At 41.5% G+C, this 19,681-nt stretch overlaps 1 protein-coding gene across 1 annotated transcript in view; it reads left to right on the top strand.

Annotated features, from left to right (window-relative positions):
- Window positions 1–19,681, top strand: part of RAD50 (RAD50 double strand break repair protein) — a 58,444-nt gene that overhangs the window by 3,389 nt on the left and 35,374 nt on the right. The window contains exons 3-15 of the mRNA XM_038772548.1: window positions 1,038–1,121; window positions 1,812–1,963; window positions 3,931–4,116; window positions 4,296–4,500; window positions 7,665–7,793; window positions 8,061–8,226; window positions 8,656–8,849; window positions 10,571–10,777; window positions 11,981–12,163; window positions 13,085–13,242; window positions 15,781–15,956; window positions 16,217–16,454; window positions 19,300–19,489. Of these exons, the coding sequence (XP_038628476.1) occupies window positions 1,038–1,121; window positions 1,812–1,963; window positions 3,931–4,116; window positions 4,296–4,500; window positions 7,665–7,793; window positions 8,061–8,226; window positions 8,656–8,849; window positions 10,571–10,777; window positions 11,981–12,163; window positions 13,085–13,242; window positions 15,781–15,956; window positions 16,217–16,454; window positions 19,300–19,489 (2,268 nt within the window). The remainder of the gene's footprint in view (window positions 1–1,037; window positions 1,122–1,811; window positions 1,964–3,930; window positions 4,117–4,295; window positions 4,501–7,664; window positions 7,794–8,060; window positions 8,227–8,655; window positions 8,850–10,570; window positions 10,778–11,980; window positions 12,164–13,084; window positions 13,243–15,780; window positions 15,957–16,216; window positions 16,455–19,299; window positions 19,490–19,681) is intronic.

Genomic DNA, 19,681 nt, shown 5'->3' with positions numbered 1-19,681 from the left:
ATTTTCTGAGGCAAATTTTACTTTTGTTATCTATCAGTGAGATATAATATTATCTATCTATCAGAGGAGCAATACATAAAACATATGGGAGACCATCAGACTGGTAAACCGTGTACTATGGAGACAGTTAAACAGCTCAGTAAATAGTGGGCAAATTGGGAGGAAGTTGGGTAGATGGAGGCTCCAATCCAAAGCAGCATGGCTAACTGAATCAAGCACGGGCCTGGGGGTCAGAAGGACCTTAATTCTAATTCTGGCCCTGCCACACGTCTGTTGTGTAACCTCGGGCAAGTCACTTGTCTGGGCCTCCGTTACCTGATCTGTAAAAAATGAGGATTAAGAGTACGAGCCCCATGGGACAGGGACTGTGTCCAACCTGATCAATTTGTATCTGCCGCAGCACTTAGATCAGTGCTTGGCACACAGTAAGCACTTACAAGTACAGTAATTGTTATTTATTTATTATTAATTATTATTAAAATAATCCCGTGAACACAACCCCACCAGTAGGGAATTAGGTTCTGGTCCTTGGTTGTGCCAATGATTCCGGACTAGACTGGTAATCAGAGAGAGAGTTAATGAGCCAGAGGCACTCTAGATGCAAACTGGTTGGGATCCAGGCACCAAGGAAGTCTCAGAGTAGCCTTTGGGACTTGAGCCATGCTTCCCTGGCAAACGTAGGGTCATCACACCAGTCCTCATCCTGGCCATCTGCCCCTGTGATCAACACGTACCGGTCAAACTCACTCTTTTAGCAATGAAATTTAACCAATTACCTGTTCAAGGAAGACCACGTCGACGTTATTAATGTTAGACCTATATTCTGTTACAGTAGAGTGTGATCCAATTAAATCAGTTTCCATATATAACACTAAATAAGGCTGATCATATCCTAAAATTAAAGAACACTGAGCAAAAACCTAGATCCAAAGATCACTCAGGGAGAAGCGTAATCAGATAAGCAGATTATAAAATAATGATTTTAAGACCTCTTTTGATCCTCTTTTAATTGGGTGTTTAATTTTCTAATTTATCAGACTATCATTGAATGTTTGAAATATATTTCTACTGGAGATTTTCCCCCTGGCACTAAAGGAAATACATTTGTCCATGACCCAAAGGTAAGAACTACCTGATTATCTTGTATCTACTTCAGTGTTTAGTACGATGCCTGGCACTAAGTAAATGCTGAACAAATACCATTAAAAAAAAAACTAGTACTTGATTAGAGGTGTCACATGGGCGTTAGAGACCCTATTTCATTTCCTGGTGTGAACAGTTTTTGATGTTGGTAAATTATGTTCTTCCTTTGTTTTACCTTGAGGGGATATTGGAATTAATAAGTATTTTAAAGCCCTTTTATCCAAAATACAACAAATGTTATTACAAAGTCAGTGTTCCATGGATAGAATAGTTGTATTTTTTGTTTTACTGATTTCCAGAATGCTTCTACCCACCAGTATTTAAAAGCTATAAAGGTGACACTGGGAAGCAGTGTGGTTCCTGAAACAGATCGTGAAATCTTTTGTTTAAAAAAAGAAACCCTGCCTCCAATGAGTATTACCACCCAGGGGTCCTTATTTCTGTGGTCTACTTTTTATTTTCTCTTGGTAGTTAAAAGAACTCAACTTTTTTTTGGTCTAAACCCTAGATGAGTCTGTGTTTATAGGCTAAACATAACCACTGATTACGTCCTCTTCCCAAATTGCAGTCTTAACATTGTACTACCAAGTGGCTATTTACTAATAGTAGAAAATAAGCTATTATTGATGTGATGTTATTTGTTCAATTGCCTTCGATTGCTATCATAGGTTGCTCACGAAACAGATGTTCGAGCTCAGATTCGCCTGCAGTTTCGCGATGTGAATGGGGAACTCGTTGCTGTCCAGCGATCCATGGTGTGTACTCAGAAAGGGAAAAAAACGGAATTTAAAACCCTGGAGGGAGTCATTACCAGGTCAAAGTAAGTACGGGTTTTGTAACAAATTATCTACAAGTCTTAGAATTTTAGCGTAACAAAATGAAATTAATTTTGCTTAAATTAATCCCACAGAGTAAGCAAGGTGCATTGGGTGGATTGTCAGGGTAGCCTTCTGCAGTCGTAATTAAGTACTAACCGTAAGACATAAATAATACATCTTTCTCAGAGCCCGGTTTGTAATTTGTACACACTCTGGAATTTTGAGAGAAGGCAGTTTATCCATTTTAACTTGGGTTTTTCTATTAGTGAACATAATACTGTGGCTTCATAAAGATAATACACCCAATTCTCAGGAAACATGGGTTCTTGCAATACCCTGAGATAAGGAAAGTGTGCGTCGTTTCCACATCGTACGTAGACCATTCCTTCCAGTACTGGTATGCTATCCAAACAAATTCATGTTGTTGGACAGTGTTCCCTACTTCCCTAATGAAGTTGTAGCTTAAGCACAGAGCAAAAGAGTAGTGGCAGAAATCAATCAATCAGTAGTATTTCCTGACTGCGTACTGTGTTTCAGAGCACTGTAGTAAGCGTTTGGGAAAGTACAGTCTATCAGAGTTGGTAGACAAGTTCCCTGCCCACAACGAGCTTACAGTGGTGCTTCTGTTACATGTTGGCCAAGGCACAAATCAAGTTAATAGAAATGTGGGCATCATTAGTCATTTCTTCTCTAACACAGTAGTTGTATTCTTGAAGAAACTTGTGTTACGGAAAAATTGCATTAGAGTCAGCATTGATTTGATGGGAATTCATGAGTTAGGGAGTAGATGGTTCAGAGCTACAACGTGATTGAGATTTTCTTGTCAAAATTCGTATATTATACTTATAGCTAGCAGAACGCTTTACCCGCCGTATCTCTGTAACCCTACAGTCACCGAAACAAAAGAAACACAGAGTACTTTATGGTACATTTAAGGGAGGCAGAGGCTGGGAATTGTAGCAGCATTGCATCATGACGGAAGCCAGGCACCTGTGCACCAAACAGTTCTTTCTACACCAAATCTACTTTTGCCAGTTTGGGGATCATATCACACCAAAATGCTCCTGTTGTGGGAAGAACATTCTCCATTCCTTCCATTGGATCGTACAGAAATCATATAATAAAAAATGTGTACTATAACAGAACTGACTGCTTGAGAATTATTTGCCCCTGCTTTGATCTCTGCTTCTGCTTAGTAGTCATTCTGTGTGCAGTGCACTATACTAGGCACTGGGAAATTTAGTGTAGTGTTACATATGTTAGAGTTGGGAAGGCATTTCTCTACATTAAATACATACATATGTATACATATAGCCACATAGCAAAACTGCAGACTGCTTATGTAATAAAGCAAGTCACTTCAATTCTGTGCCTCAGTTACCTCATCTGTAAAATGGGGATTGAGACTGTGAGTCTCACATGGAACAGGTACTGTGTCCAACTCGATTTGCCTGTATCCACCCCAGTGCCTAGTACAGTGCCTGACAGATAGTAAGCACTTAACAAATACCATCATTAGTAGTAGCGCTTAGAACAGTGCCCAGTTCTTAGAACGGTGTCTTGCACATAGTAAGTGCTTAATAAATGCCATTATTATTAGTAGTAGTAGTAAAATCAATCAGTCGTTCAATCAGTGGTATATATTAACTGCTTAATGTATACAGAGCACTGTACTAAGTGTATTCATTCATTCAATCATATTATTGAGCACTTACTGTGTGCAGAGCACTGTACTAAGTGCTTGGGAAGTACAAATCAGCAACATATAGAGACGGTCCCTACCCCAACAATGGGCTCACAGTCTAGAAGGAGGAGACAGACAACAAATACACAAGTACAATACAGTAGCATAGGTAGTACAATCTCTGGCCCTCTGTAGGAGGAGACCAAATTACATATATCAAAAGCCTTCATTTTCTTTTCAAGACACCCACATTCTCTTTGTGTGTACTTCTTTTTTTGCATTTAGGCATGGTGAAAAGGTTAGCATCAGCTCAAAATGTGCAGAAATTGACCAAGAGATGATCAGCTCATTTGGGGTTTCCAAATCGGTGCTCAACAATGTCATTTTCTGTCATCAAGAAGATTCAAATTGGCCCTTAAGTGAAGGGAAGGCTCTGAAGCAAAAATTTGATGAGATATTCTCAGCAACAAGGTCTGGTTCATTTCTTTTACAAGTGGAAAAAAAATGAAAGCCCATTTTTTATTAAAATATAATTTCCATATGTCTCTGTACATATTATTCTGCCTTAATTCTGTAGTGCAGGTTTAGAAAACACTACAGCTTGAAATTTGGTATGCCTGAAGAGCTCATTTAATATTCTCTCCTTAAAGATATATCAAAGCCTTGGAAACGCTTCGCCAGGTTCGGCAGACACAGAGTGTTCGGGTGAAGGAATGTCAGACGGAACTGAAATACCTAAAACAGAATAAGGAAAAGGCCTGTGAAATACAAGATCAGATTGCCAGTAAGGAAGCTCAGTTAACAACGTCTAAGGATATTGTCAAAACTTATGAAAATGACCTTGATCCACTGAAGGTAATTTGTTTTACTTTGTATTGGGAATGTATTTTCTTGTTGTTCAAAGAGATAGCTCAAAGATACTGTACTGATAGGTGTCTTGGTACAAAGCCTAGAGAGTAGTTTTTCAAAATCATTAGAGGCAGCAAGCTTGGCAGAATCAGTGAGCTTATGCAATGAGCATTAGGGCAGCGGCTGAGTAAAATCATGTTTATTTTAAGAGATTAAATTATTGACAGTAAAAATGATAGATGGTTAATGAATCAGTCATATTTAGTGAGCGCTTACTGTGGGCAAAACACTGTAGTAAACGCCTGGGAGAATGCAGTATAACAGAGTTGGTAGACGTGTTTCCTGCCCACAACAATTAGCATTGATACTTGGGCATTCATATGTCTTGATGATGATGTGGAAGAGCACTTAAGATGCCTAATGTTCAGCCATTAAATGCATCATCAATAAATAAGAGGTTTGTTCCTGTTGGAAACATTGGTAAAATGTTTTCTGGCAAAATCTAGGTAAATGCAATCACAGAAACATGTCTTTAAACCTGGAATAGTTTATGGAACTGAAAGATAGGAAGTCCGGGTTGGTTCCTTGATTGGTAATAATCGTCATAATAATAATTGTGGTATTTGTTAAGCTCTTACTATATGCCAGGCACTTTTCTAAGCACTGAGGCATACACAAGTAAATCGGCTCATGGGTCTCAATGTGAGGTTCACAGTCTCAATCCCCGTTTTACAGATGAGGTAACTGAGGCCCAGAGAAATGAAGTGGCTTGCCCACGGTCACACAGCAGACAAGTGGCGGAGCCGGGATTAGAGCCCATGACCTTCTGACTCCTAGCCCCATGCTCTATCCACTACGCCATGTTGTTTCTCACCACACCATGCTGCTAGTTGGGGATCATCAGTGTTTCATGCCACACTCCCATTTAAGCACTTTACTTCTCCCCAGCAAACAACCTCACGCTCCCTCGTTCTCGACTCACCCAACCCTCACTCATTGCTCTAGCCTTGCCAGGAGTCCTCTCTCGGGGAGACAATCAGTCATAGCCACTTACTTAGGAGATTTACTGTGTTTCTAACTTCTGCTTTAAATTCCTCAATTTCTCCCTCATGGATTGCACTCAAGTTCTACCTTTTTCTGTGTATTATTCTGCCCTAGAGAGGTGGGGTGGTTTAGTGGGTCCAGGAGCGAGAGATTTTGAGTTCTAATTCCTAAAAAATATAAGCCTCCTGATTCAGCATGTCACCTCTTTGCATTGCATTGCATTTCTCTTCTCCGTCCCTCGTTTCACTTTTCCCCTGAGTAGTTCTACTTCCAAGCCTGTTTCTATGGTGAGGCTGCATTCTGAGCCCTAAATTTCCCCCTTCTTTAATTTTGTGTTGGAGTTTTTTCCCCATCCACCGGCTCACTGACACTCCCTTACAGATCATTCCCACTCTAGACTAACTATGGCTTTTGCGTTCCGCTCCCCCCCACCAATTCTCTGATTTGTGTTGCGCATTTTTGTCAGTCATTTTGAGACTGTTCTCCACTTCTTCCCTGTCCCTTTATTTAAGTCCTTTTTGCTGAGTCCTGTTGACCTTTCAACTTTAGATTGCCTTTCTTTTTCAGTTGACAGTACATCCTACCTACAGGATTACATGTCCTCTGGATGAACCTTCTTTCCTGTAACCTTGATGTGCTAGAGCAGCTTCAGTTTCCTCTCCTCTCATGATCCCTGTATTCTGCCCTGGCCCCGACTCCAGAGTTTACTCATTCAGTAAAACCCCATAGAGCACTAGAGTTACGTTATTGTAAAAATGCTATTTTTATAAAGTTGGATCTTTTAAATCAGTGAATCACAGGGAATTAAGGGATTAGGTACTCAACCCTCATCTCAATATTAGGGCTGCCGGAAACTCAGTACCAACATGGGGCGCGTCCACTACTTTGAGTGGGCTAAGTGGATTCCCCTGAGCCAAAACATGCCCGTCTCCCCCCTAGCTGGCAACCTAACATGAAACTGTCTTGATGAGGTGAAATTCTGGCTCTCCAGCGAACTGGTGCCATGCTTTGGAAAACATGCCCTGTGGAGATGCCAAATCAGTTACCTCATCTGTAAAATGGAGATTAAGACTGTGAGCCCCATGTGGGACAGGGACTCTGTCCAACCTGATTAACTTGTATCTGCTGCAGCATTTAGAACAGTGGTTGACACATAGAAAGCACTTAAAAAGTATTATTATTATTAGTAGTATTAAATACAGCAGAGACTTGATCCCTACCTACAAGAAAGCTTACAGTCTACAGGGAGAGACAGGTGTTAAAGTAGATTTCAGGGAGCGAAAATGGCAGAATATTAGGATGCATTCATAAATGGTGTGGGGCTGGGGTAAGTGCTAAAGGGTGCATGGCCAATCAGAACTGCTTGTTGAACAGAGTATGGAAGATTCAATCAGTGGTGCAAAGAAAATATTTCACATGGCTTTTATTCAGCCCACTATTTTCTATGACTCGAACATATTCAAAAAGAAAAAAAATTTCCTTTTTAAATGCATCAGTAGAAGTAAGTGATTTGCAAACTGGGCTTTAGACCCCTACAGAATGTTGTAATTTGCTAACAAGTGTATAGGTGATGCAGAGGGGAGGACGGGTAGGGGAAATGAACACTTAGGCAAGAAAGAACTCCTCTCTCTACCTCCCTCCCCACCCCAAAGCACTTGGGTATATGTGTACATATTTATTTCATCAATGATGTGTATATATCTATAATTCTATTTATTTATATTGATGCTATTGATGCCTGTTTACTTGTTTGGTTGTCTTTCTCCCCCCTTCTAGACTATGAGCCCATTGTTGGGTAGGGATTGTCTCTGTTGTTGAATTGTACTTTCCAAGCGCTTATTACAGTGCTCTGCACACAGTAAGCACTCAATAAATATGATTAAATGAATGAAGTTCCTCCAAGCAGATTCTCAGTTCTAAAGTCTTTGTGTCAGAACCAAGTAACATCTGTCATTTATGACAGATGACTCCACTGTTATCCTTTAATAATTCAGGTTGGAAATTTAGTCCTCATTTTGAAAGCACAGACTATCCATTCAGTGGTGGTGGTTGGCGAGAGGAGAAGAAAGAGGGAGGGAATCCCATTATAAGAACTAAAAGTTTGGTCAATTTAATTTCATTTTCAGAACCGTCTAAAGGAAATTGAACAGAACCTTTCCAAGATACTGAAGCTTGACAATGAAATTAAAGCTCTGGAGAGTAGGAAGAAGCAAATGGAAAAAGATAACTGTGAACTGCAGCAGAAAATGGAGAAGGTTTGTGGTTTTCCCTCCCCATGAAAACTCAGCCTAATAATCCCTTGCTATGAAAAAAAATCCATTGCTATTCACCTTTTGAATAAAGGAAAATAATTCACCTTTTCAGCTATTTTGGTGAAAATAAAATTGATGTTTCCTTTTCTAAATTGTATTTTTCTATGCCCACATAGGCTGCTTTCTGAAAGGGAAAGTCTTGCTTAAATTCCTTGCAATCTAATTTAATAGGATTTTCCGTATTATCCTGTTGTCTGGTATTGCATGTAGGTATTTCAAGGGACCGATGATCAGCTAAGTGATATGTACCACAATCATCAGAGAACAGTAAGGGAGAAGGAGAGGAGATTGATAGACTGCCAGCGTGAGCTCGACAGAGTAAATAAAGAGTCCAGAATGCTCAATCAAGAAAAATCGGAGCTGCTTGTTGAACAGGGTAAGGAAGATTTGATCGATGGTGCAAAGAAAATATGTCATGTGGCTTTTATTCAGCACATTATCTTCTATGGCTCGAGCATATTAAGAAATTAAAAAAAATTCTTTTCTAAATAGATCAGTTGGGGTGGTTTGCAAACCGTCCTTTGGGCCGCTACAGAATGCTTCAATTTGCTAACAACGGAATTTCAACCTCACATTAAGATCACAGAATTAAGATTTTCCTCATTAAATCTATGATTGGTATGGAGTTAAAACCAGTCTGTCTTTTAATTATGGCAATAGTGTAACTACAGGAGCATGGGTTAGTTTAAAGGGCTTCCCCATTGTATCTTTCAAGTAGAGTCCATAAAATAAATTGTGCTCCCCAATTCTTAATTTTGGCCAGGTGGGATTATTAAGAGTTTTTGTGTGTGTGTCTTTTGTGAAGGTCGATTACAGCTGCAAGCAGATCGTCATCAACAACACATCAGAGCCAGAGATTCACTCATCCAGTCTTTGGCCACCCAGTTAGAATTAGATGGGTATGAACGAGCACCATTCAACGAAAGGCAGATTAACAGTTTCCACAAGCTTGTCAAGGAGAGACAAGAAAGAGATGCTAAAACTGCTAATCAAGTCATGGTAAAAATTCAAAACACAACCAGTGTCCACTTTTTTATTTGTTTATACCTTCTTGGCTTGTCTTAAGTTAATCTTCAAAGGGGGCCTTGAATTTAAAATTTTTCAAAATGAGTTGGAACCAAAGTTTTTTTTATTGAAACACATTAATTAAGCCTGATTGGTGGAGAGACCTACTTATTTTAAATACAGTTATAAGTAAATAACTCAAATGATTGGCTCTTTATTAAATGTGAAAATTAGTCAGTGTATTAAGTGCTTATTTTGTGCCATGCACTGGACTAAATGCCGGACTACGTACAATAACAATAATAATAATAATAGTATTTATTAAACACTTGTTTTGTGCCAAGTAGCTTGGCCTATGAGAAATAGCATGAACGTGGAAGTCAGAGGACCTGAGTTCTAATCCTAACTCTGCCACTTGTCTGCTGTGTGACCTTGAATAAGTCGCTTAACTCCTCCGCCTCAGTTACCTTATCTGTAAAATGGGGTTTAAGACTTTGAGTCCTATGTGGAACAGGGACTGTCCAACCAGATTATTTTGTATCTTTTCCAGCGCTTAGTACAGTGCCTGGCACATAGTAAATGCTTAACAAATACCATAAAAAAGCACTGTACTAAGCATTGGGTTACATACAGTTTAGTCAGGACAAACACAATCACTGTCCCACTTGAAACTCACAGTCTAAGTAGGGAAGAGAACAGGTGTTGACTCCCCATTTTGCAGATGAGGAAACTGAGGTGTGGAATAGCTAAATGACTTGCCCACGGTCACACAGCAGACAAGCGACAGAGCTGGGATTAGAACTCAGCTCCTCTGACTCCCAGGACCATGCTGTTTCCACTAGCCCAAGATAATACAAAATAATCAGGCTCACAATTTAAACTCTGGATTGTTACAAGTCATCGATAAGTGGTATTTACTAAGTGCTTACTGTGTACATAGTAAACTCAGTGCTTAGGAAAGTTTAATACAGTAGAGTTGGGAAACATGATTACTGCCTTCTAGGAGTTTACAGTCTAGTTGGGGAGACAGTCCTTGAAGTAAATTACAGATAGGGAAGCAGCAAAGTATAAAGCTACGAGTGTGAGGGTGTGGAGGTGGGACAAATATCAAAGTATGGACACAAGTGCACAGGTGAAGCAGAAGGGAAAGCAAATAGGGTGGGAAAGGAGTTATAGTCTGGGAAGGCTTCCTGAAGGAGGTGTGATCTTAGGGTTTTTGATGATAGGGAGAGTTGTGTTCTGGCAGACATGAAGAGGGATGGAATTCTAGGCAGGAGGGAGAGCATGAGCATAGGGTCCGTAGTGAGACACAGTAAGTGGGTTGGTGTTAGAGGAGCAAAGTGGGTTGGAGTGGAAAAGGAACAAGGTTAAGTAAAGTTGGGGAGAGCTGATCGAGTGCCTTAAAGCCAAGGACAAGGATTTTAGGTTTGATGACTGAACAACCATCAAAGGTTTTTGAGGAATGATGATCAGTCAGTCCATCAAACAATCAGTAGATCATATTTATTGAGCGCCTACTGTGTGCAGTGCACTGTACTAGGCTGTGGGAGAGTGCAATATAACAGAGTTGGTAGGCAAATTCCCTGCCCACAGTGAGCTACAGTCCAGAGGTTCAAACTCACAGTATACAAAACTGCAACCTGGTTTTCGTATACAAGATTTGTTTGTAGCTAAAAAATATACTTAAACCCTGCTTACTGTTTATGTGTGTTCAGAATGACTTCATCGGAAAAGAAACCATGAAACAAAAACAGATTGAAGAAATAAGGGATAAGAAAACAGGACTGGAAAGAGTCACTGAGCTAAAAGCAGAAATTCAGAGTAAGAAACAGACCGAGTTGAAAAATGTGAAATATGAACTTCAGCAACTGGAGGGGTCTTCGGACAGGGTTCTCGAGCTGGATCGTGAGCTTGGAAAAGCTGTAAGTTATCAATTTTGAGAGGTTTTGAGAGATGAGTATGTGTTCGCGCCCCTTCTCAAGATTTTTATTAATAGGTCATTATGAAAATGTGGTAAACTGGTGAAAAAAAAGATCAGATCTTGTTAAATCAATTGTGTAAAAGCAAAACAAACCAGGCACCTGCCATGCTTCATTGCATTAAATTAAAGTGCATTTTGGTTTTGAGGCTGTAGATCAAAGGGAAGTGATTTAGGGGCACCAGCTTATCCAGATACCCCATTGACAAGTCCACATGCCCACTTACTGTCAGCTATCTTAAATGTTAAAAAATGCAGTGCATCACCTAGGTTTCATTCTGTGATCTGTTCCCAAGCAGATGTTTGGACTCGGAATGAATAGACCATAAATTTGGATGGTTGAGTTTTTAGGGGGCCCTTTCTGGGTGGAAACTGAATTGATGCCCCAACCTATCTCCGCACAGCCCATGACGATCCCTTCCTAGACTCCGGAGTCCCAGCCTCCCGCCCGACATCAGTTCCACATAGCCCAGATCCCACAAGCTGGCCTGACACCACTAAGGGGGGTGAAAGAAGATTTTTCTATGGCTAAAGCAGTCACCGCCACATTTTGGAGCCACACAAGTTAGGCTAAGAAAACCGAAGGTCTTTGGGGATTGAAAGTGTTTAGACAAAGAAGACTTTATACGATTCAAGACTTTATACGACCATTATTTTGTTGGTCTTGGTGGCTACCTCATGGTTATCAAGTGGTGGTACTTAAGAATAACTACTCTGTAGTCAGCTTGAAATTAAATAGGGGAGTGCTTTTGTTAAGTCTTTTTAAAGCTCTCTGGGACATCTGGTTATTTGCAGCTCTCCCTTTCTCAGTCAGTCCATCAGTGGTATTGAGCGCTTAATATGTGCAGAGCACTGTGCTACAATATCTGGGAGAGCGCAATACAACAGACAGAATTAGCAGACAGGTTCCCTGCCCATAACCAGCTCACAGTCTGATCCCCTAGTTCAGGCAGCATTCAAAGACTCCTCTAAAAGCTGTGTGTATTTCATTCCTCAGGTGATTTCATCGGCTCCTGGAATGTCACTAAGCCAAAATCCTCTCCTTCTTCCTGATCACTTGATTTCTCATGAATGTGGTGATTTTTTTTTTTCATTCTGGCCATCTGGCTCATGTTACAAAATATGTCTATGCTTCTCTTTCCATTAGGAACGTGAATTAGGCAAAGCTGAGAAAAACAGCACCATAGAAGCTCTGAAAATAGAAGTGTCGGGCCTTCAGGGCGAGAGAGTCGACCTGGACAGGGTCCTACGAAAACTGGACCAAGAGATGGAGCAGCTAAACATGCACACCACCACACGAACCCAAATGGAGATGCTGACAAAAGACAAAGTATTCCATCTCTTTTCATTCTAACCCTGTTTTGAGACTGTTTAAATTTGTTTTCTGTTAGTGGCTATGTTCATTCATTCATTCAGTCGTATTTATTGAGTGTCTGCTGTGTGCAGAGCACTGTACTAAGAGCTTGGAAAGTACAATTCGGCAACAGATGGAGACAGTCCCTACCCAACAGTGGGCTCACAGTCTAGAAGAGGGAGACAGACAACAAAACAGATAGGCTCTATACCATCAATCAGTACCATCAATACAAATCAGTACTATCAAAAGCACTTTACTAAGCATTTGGGAGAATACAATACAACAACAAACAGCAACACATTCCCTGCCCACAACAAGCTCGCAATCTAGAGGGGGAGACAGGCATTGATATACATAAATAAATAAATTACAGATGTATACATATGTACTGTGGGGCCCGGAGGGAGAATGAATGAAGGGAGTAAGGCGGGATATATTTCCTAGAGTCCTGTCTAGTTGATTGCTGTTGTTTTGGGCTAAGTTTTATTGGTGGGAAGTAGCATGGGGCTGGGAATCAGAAGGACCTGGATTCTAATTCCAGCTCCACCATTTGTCTTCTGTGGGTCCTTGGGTAATAGTAATAATGGTATTTGTTAAGCACTTACTATGTGCCAAGTAATACTCTATGCACTGGGCACTGTTCTAAGCCCTGAAGTCACTTCACTTTCTGGGACTCAGTTCCCTCATCTTGCAAAATGGAGATTAAGACTGTGAGCCCCACGTGGGACATGGGCTGTGTCCATCCTGGTTAGCTTGTATCTAGCCCAGCACTTAGTACAGTGCCTGGCACATAGTAAACTCTTAACAAATACTGTAAAACATATATATGGTTCTCTATAAAATAACCATACTTATATTCTTTTAAACGTACTGTAAAATATTTTCTTTCCATAGGCTGACAAAGATGAACAGATCAGAAAAATAAAGTCTAGGCACAGTGATGAGTTAACTACACTGATAGGATATTTTCCCAACAAGAAACAACTTGAAGACTGGCTTCATAGTAAAACTAAAGAGATTAATCAGACAAGGGACAAACTTGCCCAATTTAAGTAAGTAGTTGCCCATTTAGGACTCATTTGAAATCCTGTTAATTTCGCCCCATAGTGCACATAGTAAGCACTCAAATACCATAGATTGATTCTTCCAAACTCTGTAGTGTCTCTCCAAACTGCATGCCAAATAGTTGAATTCTGGCAGGAATGCCTGCATTAATTTTCCAGGACTTTTTAAAGTAATTTTGCTAAAATATAAATAGTATGTGGATTTTTATGATTTTTCTCAATTTAATTCAATTTCATCCCTGTTTCCTACCCCCAGAATAATCACCTTTTTAAATTCAAGCATATTGCTTCCTAAATTTAGCATTTTTTCTTAATTTTTCATTACCGGAGTAGTGAGTCCATCCTAATTCTGCCGTGATCAGTTTAAAATCAGTATAATGCCTTTCTGTGATTCATTCATTGTCGTATTTATTGAGTGCTTACTATGTGCACGCTATCTGACCTTGGCTTCACAGACTCCGTCCTCTCCTGGTTCTCCTCTTATCTCTCCGGTCGTTCTTTCTCAGTCTCTTTTGCAGGCTCCTCCTCCCCCTCCCATCCTCTTACTGTGGGGGTTCCCCAAGGTTCAGTGCTTGGTCCCCTTCTGTTCTCAATCTACACTCACTCCCTTGGTGACCTCATTCGCTCCCACGGCTTCAACTATCATCTCTACGCTGATGACACCCAGATCTACATCTCTGCCCCTGCTCTCTCCCCCTCCCTCCAGGCTCGCATCTCCTCCTGCCTTCAGGATATCTCCATCTGGATGTCCGCCCGCCACCTAAAGCTCAACATGTCGAAGACTGAGCTCCTTGTCTTCCCTCCCAAACCTTGTCCTTTCCCTGACTTTCCCATCTCTGTTGACGGCACTACCATCCTTCCCGTCTCACAAGCCCGCAATCTTGGTGTCATCCTCGACTCCGCTCTCTCATTCACCCCTCACATCCAAGCCGTCACCAAAACCTGCCGGTCTCAGCTCCGCAACATTGCCAAGATCCGCCCTTTCCTCTCCATCCAAACTGCTACCCTGCTCATTCAAGCTCTCATCCTATCCCGTCTGGACTACTGCACCAGCCTTCTCTCTGATCTCCCATCCTCGTGTCTCTCTCCACTTCAATCCATACTTCATGCTGCTGCCTGGATTATCTTTGTCCAGAAACGCTCTGGGCATATTACTCCCCTCCTCAAAAATCTCCAGTGGCTACCAATCAATCTGCGCATCAGGCAGAAACTCCTCACCCTGGGCTTCAAGGCTCTCCATCACCTCGCCCCCTCCTACCTCACCTCCCTTCTCTCTCCTTCTACTGCCCAGCCCGCACCCTCCGCTCCTCCACCGCTAATCTCCTCACTGTACCTCGCTCTCGCCTGTCCCGCCGTCGACCCCCGGCCCACGTCATCCCCCGGGCCTGGAATGCCCTCCCTCTGCCCCTCCGCCAAGCTAGCTCTCTTCCTCCCTTCAAGGCCCTGCTGAGAGGTCACCTCCTCCAGGAGGCCTTCCCAGACTGAGCCCCTTCCCTCCTCTCCCCCTCGTCCCCGTCTCCATCCCCCCATCTTACCTCCTTCCCTTCCCCACAGCACCTGTATATATGTATATATGGTTGTACATATTTATTACTTTATTTATTTATTTATTTTACTTGTACATTTCTATCCTATTTATTTTATTTTGTTGGTATGTTTGGTTCTGTTCTCTGTCTCCCCCTTTTAGACTGTGAGCCCACTGTTGGGTAGGGACTGTCTCTGTGTGTTGCCAATTTGTACTTCCCAAGTGCTTAGTACAGTGCTCTGCACATAGTAAGCGCTCAATAAATACGATTGATTGATTGATTGATTGCAGAGCACTGTACTAAGTGCTTGGGAAGTACAAGTCGGCAACATGTTGAGACAGTCCATATCCAACAACGAGCTCACAGTCTAGAATTGCCAATCTCCACTGCCATCAATAAAATGGTTATGGATGTGTTACCAGGAAGTTTAGCGATCTTAAAATGCATTTTAAGTTTGTTTTTCCTAGAGGATTTCCCTTCTCTCTACTTTATAAAGCTCTGAAGTTTTCTTGGGTCACTGGTCCCATGATCAATTTTTGTTTTTCTTCTTTGTATGTGTTACTATTCTTGTTCTTATGTCAAAACCAAAATTTAGATATTGTTTGTCTTGACATTGGAGCCAAATCCTTATTTCAAGTCAGGTTGCCCTAATCAGTCGGTCAATCAGTTGCCGAGTTGTACTTTCCAAGTGCTTAGTACAGTGTTCTGCACACAGTAAGTGCTCAGTAAATACGATTGAATGAATGAATGAATCAGTGGTATTTATGTGCAGAGCTCTGTACTAAGCACTTGGGATATCTTTAGTGTTTCCTTACTGTGGGGGCAGAAATATTTCAGTTCTACAACAGGATCAGTCATCAGGTGTTTATTTGAGCACCCAGAAGGTCCACAGCATTCTCTAAGCCTACAGTTCTGTACCTTTTAATCTTAAATTTTAGTGGTTGGAATTCATTTCTGGTGACTTTCTACATAAAAAAGCACATGCCTGTTGCTCTTTCAGCAAAGAACTAGCTTCAGCAGAACAAAATAAAAACCACATCAGCAGTGAGCTAAGGCAAAAAGAAGAGCAGTTGAACAGTTATGAAGAAAGGTTGCTTGATGTTTGTGGTAGTCAAGATTTTGAAAGTGGCTTGGTCAAACTTAAGGAGGAAATTGAAAAAAGCTCCAAACAGCGAGGTAAGTTCCAAGGTAAAGTTTTTTTAACGTGTGAGTGTTTATTGGCTCCCTTACCCTGAAAGGAGTATTTGTTTATTAATTCTTAACTTGTAACATCTTCTGAAAACTGGAGAGATGTATTTTTTGAGATTTTTTTTGAGGAAGAGATCAATAAAGATCCATCAAAAGCATGTCTTTCCCTTAAAAAGATAGAGACTGTTTTGAACACACTGGCTTTTCCTCACTTCTCACTGGAGATTTACTTTTCTTTTTGAAAACAGCAATGCTCGCTGGAGCCGCAGCCGTTTACTCCCAGTTTATTATTCAGCTAAAAGATGAAAACCAATCGTGTTGCCCAGTGTGCCAGAGAGTCTTCCAGACAGAGGCGGAATTACAAGATGTGATTAGTGACTTGGAATCCAAGCTGCGTCTTGCTCCCGACAAACTGAAGTCCACGGAATCTGACCTGAAGAAAAAAGAAAAAAGACGTGATGAAATGGTGGGACTTAAACCAGTAAGGTAAGGAAATAGTTGTAGCATTCTTGCCTATGCCTGGAAGCTGGGCTAAAAATCCAGGTAAAAAAAATTACCAACCCAAATTAATGCTACCAGATATACTTATTCCATGGAGGGATACAGATGATAAAAACAAATCAAGTCAACATTCTTTCCAGCATGCCTGGCAGAGTTGTGTGCTGGGCCTCAAATTTCCAAATTTGGGATGCCTACGACCATAATTGTAACCTGGGCCAAGCCAGAGATCCATTGAGTCCAGTATTCTGCTTCCCAGAGTGGTAGCCAAAGGACACTGGGGAGGTTGGGGGCTGGTGGGACGGACAGGCTGACCATCCTTCGTTAGCACCCATCCTCTCAGGTGTTTGCTCATACAGTGCTTGTACATCCTTCGGACAACCCTAACTTTTCCCTTGACGAAACATCACAAATCCTTTCTCCATCTTTATCCCTTCTTGAACCTTTTAGCATCTGATTTTTCCTTTTAGCATTCGTGATTTTTCCCTATAAGAATTCTCTATGGATCGCTCATCCACGAACGTATTCTTATTTTCTCGCTGCCCAAAAAAATTCCTTGCTGGAAAACCGTGATGTGAAAAAGTGTTTGATGTGATCTATACACCCTCAGTGGTTCTGATGTTGAAGAATTCGGTGACCAAAATTTCTGTACACACCTCTCCATTCATTGTAATTTCCTAGAAGGTATCTTCAACTTTTCCATGTAGTACAGGGCGCTACACAAATAGGCATTCCATAGATGCTGAAGATCATGAATCTCTCTGTCTTCCCAGATCAATCTATCAATCAGTGGTATTTATTGAGTGCATACTGTGTGTGGAGCACTGTACTAAGCACTTGGGAGAGTATAAAGCAACCGAGTTGGTAGACACATTCCCCACCCACAACAAAAGGAGCAGTGTGGCCTATTGGATAGAGCACAGGCCTGGGAGTCAGAAGGACCTGGGTTCTATTCCCAGCTCAGCCACTCGTCTCCTGGGTGACCGTTGGCAAGTCACTTAACTTCTCTGTGCCTCAGTTACTTCATCTGTAAAATGGAGATTAAGACTGAGCCCCATGCAGGACATGGACTGTGTTCATTCATTCATTCAATCGTATTTATTAAGGGCTTACTGTGTGCAGGGCACTGTACTAAGCACTTGGGAAGTACAGTTCAAGCTGATAAGCTTGTACCTACCCCAGTGCTTAGTTCAGTGCCTGGCACATAGTAAGCTTTTAACAAGTAACATAAAAACAAAACAGAAAATAAAGCCACAGTCTAGAGGATAGAAGCTTTAATCCTGTTAGCATATGCCGAAGGTGTCTGGCTCCCTGATCGTTTTTAGTCGCCCTTCTCTATGACTTTTATGCTGTGCTCTGTTATCCTAAAAGAACTGCAGTTATTTTGTGGGTGTACCATGGTTTGATATATAGATTGAAACACTATTCTTTCTGCTTTATTCACTTAGCTTTCTGCGATTTCCCTGCAGTTTAATATCAGCACAGCATTTTACCACCGGGAGATGCTAGACTGTAAGCCCTCCTTATGGGCACATCTCCAAGAGGCCTGCCCTGATTTAAACCCTCATTTCCTCTTCTCCCACTCCCTTCTGCATTGTCCTGGCACTTGGATTTGCAAAGATTCACCCTCCCTCAGCCCCACAGCACTTAAGTACATATCCATAATTTATTTATTGTAATATCCATCCACCCCCAGGACTGTAAGTTCATTGTGGGCAGGGAACGTGTCTTTCAACTGTTATATTGAACTCTCCCAAGCTCGTAGTACAGTGCTTTGTACATTCTTTTTCTGTGGTGAGATAGGTACAAGGGTTGTAGTCCACTCCTGTGCACTTTTCATAGTGCGTAATATAAATGTTTCTTGTCCACTAGAGGGTAGTGCTATTCAAGTATACAATCAAACATTTGAAAGAATGGAATGCTATTTGGGTTTTGGTTTTTAGTGTGTGGTTTTTGTTAAGCATCTAGCACTGTATGCCAGGCACGGTACTAAGCACTTGGGCCGGGCTGGGGGGGTTGTGGGGGAACAAGATAATCATGTTGGACACAGTCCTTGTCCCACCTAATCCCCATTTAATCCCCACTTTACAGGTGAGATTACTGAGGCACAGAGAAGTTAAGTGACTTGCCCAGGGTCACACAGCAGGCAAGTGGCAGAGCCGGGATTAGAAGGCAGGTCCTCTGACTCCCAGGACCATGCTCTTTCCACTAGGCCATCCTGCTTCTCTGTTGGGTTTCTTCCAATTCTTATGATTACCTTTTGCAACATGTCTTTTTTTTTGGTAATTTTTATTGGTGAAACTCTGCCTAGGTTTGCCTTAAGGAGAAAAGGGAGCAATGATTTTGAGAGGGTTTGATAAGTTGGGTTTTCCATCGGAGACCATTTAATAATTAAAGGTTGGTGTCAACTTTCGGCCCTGGGTTGACAGCTGTGTGGTCTGGGGAGATGAACGCTCCCCCCTCTCTCGACTGTCCCCCACCCCTGCCCTCAGCCCTGCCCCCGGCTGTGGCTCAGGAAGGGGCTGTTATTTGAAAGGGAGTGAGGGAGAAATGCCCCCTCGCCAAACATCACCCCATCTTTTAACCAGGGCTTCTGGCTCTATTATTGGCCCAAAACCAGAAATCGTGACAGGGAGAAGTGAATTTGGGGTGTTCACAGGCCGTTAAAAGTCCCAGTCACCAGCAGGCTTGATTAGCTTGTCTCCACTACAGTGCCTGGCACCTAGTTAGTGCTTAACAAATACCACAACAATTATAATAATAATTATTATTATTATTATTTTGAAGTCAAACTTTTCAGAGTTCAGTTTCTAATTTTGAGTTTTCTGTTCAGGCAGCATATATTAGAGTTGAAAGAAAAGGAGATACCAGAATTAAGAAACAAACTACAGACCCTAAACCGGGACATTCAGCGCCTCAAATGTGACGTAGAAGAACAAGAGACCGTCCTATGTACCATAATGCCTGAAGAAGAAAGTGCTAAAGCCTGTTTAACAGATATTACAATTATGGAAAGGGTCCAGGTAAGGGGACATTACCTTCTTTTAGGATGAGGATGTAAGTAATGTTTTAACTCCCATGCTGCCTACCAGGGATCTGCATCAGAATTTTTTTTATCAATTAGATTTATGACTGTCTTCCTTTTAGTGACCCCTCAGAACTCAAGAATACATCCAATCACATACAGCCCTAAGTAGGTGTTAACTATTAGGCGC

This window comes from Tachyglossus aculeatus, chromosome X1, assembly GCF_015852505.1.
Source record: "Tachyglossus aculeatus isolate mTacAcu1 chromosome X1, mTacAcu1.pri, whole genome shotgun sequence".
In the NCBI taxonomy this organism is placed as follows: domain Eukaryota; kingdom Metazoa; phylum Chordata; class Mammalia; order Monotremata; family Tachyglossidae; genus Tachyglossus; species Tachyglossus aculeatus.
This window is presented reverse-complemented; position numbering and strand designations above follow the sequence as displayed.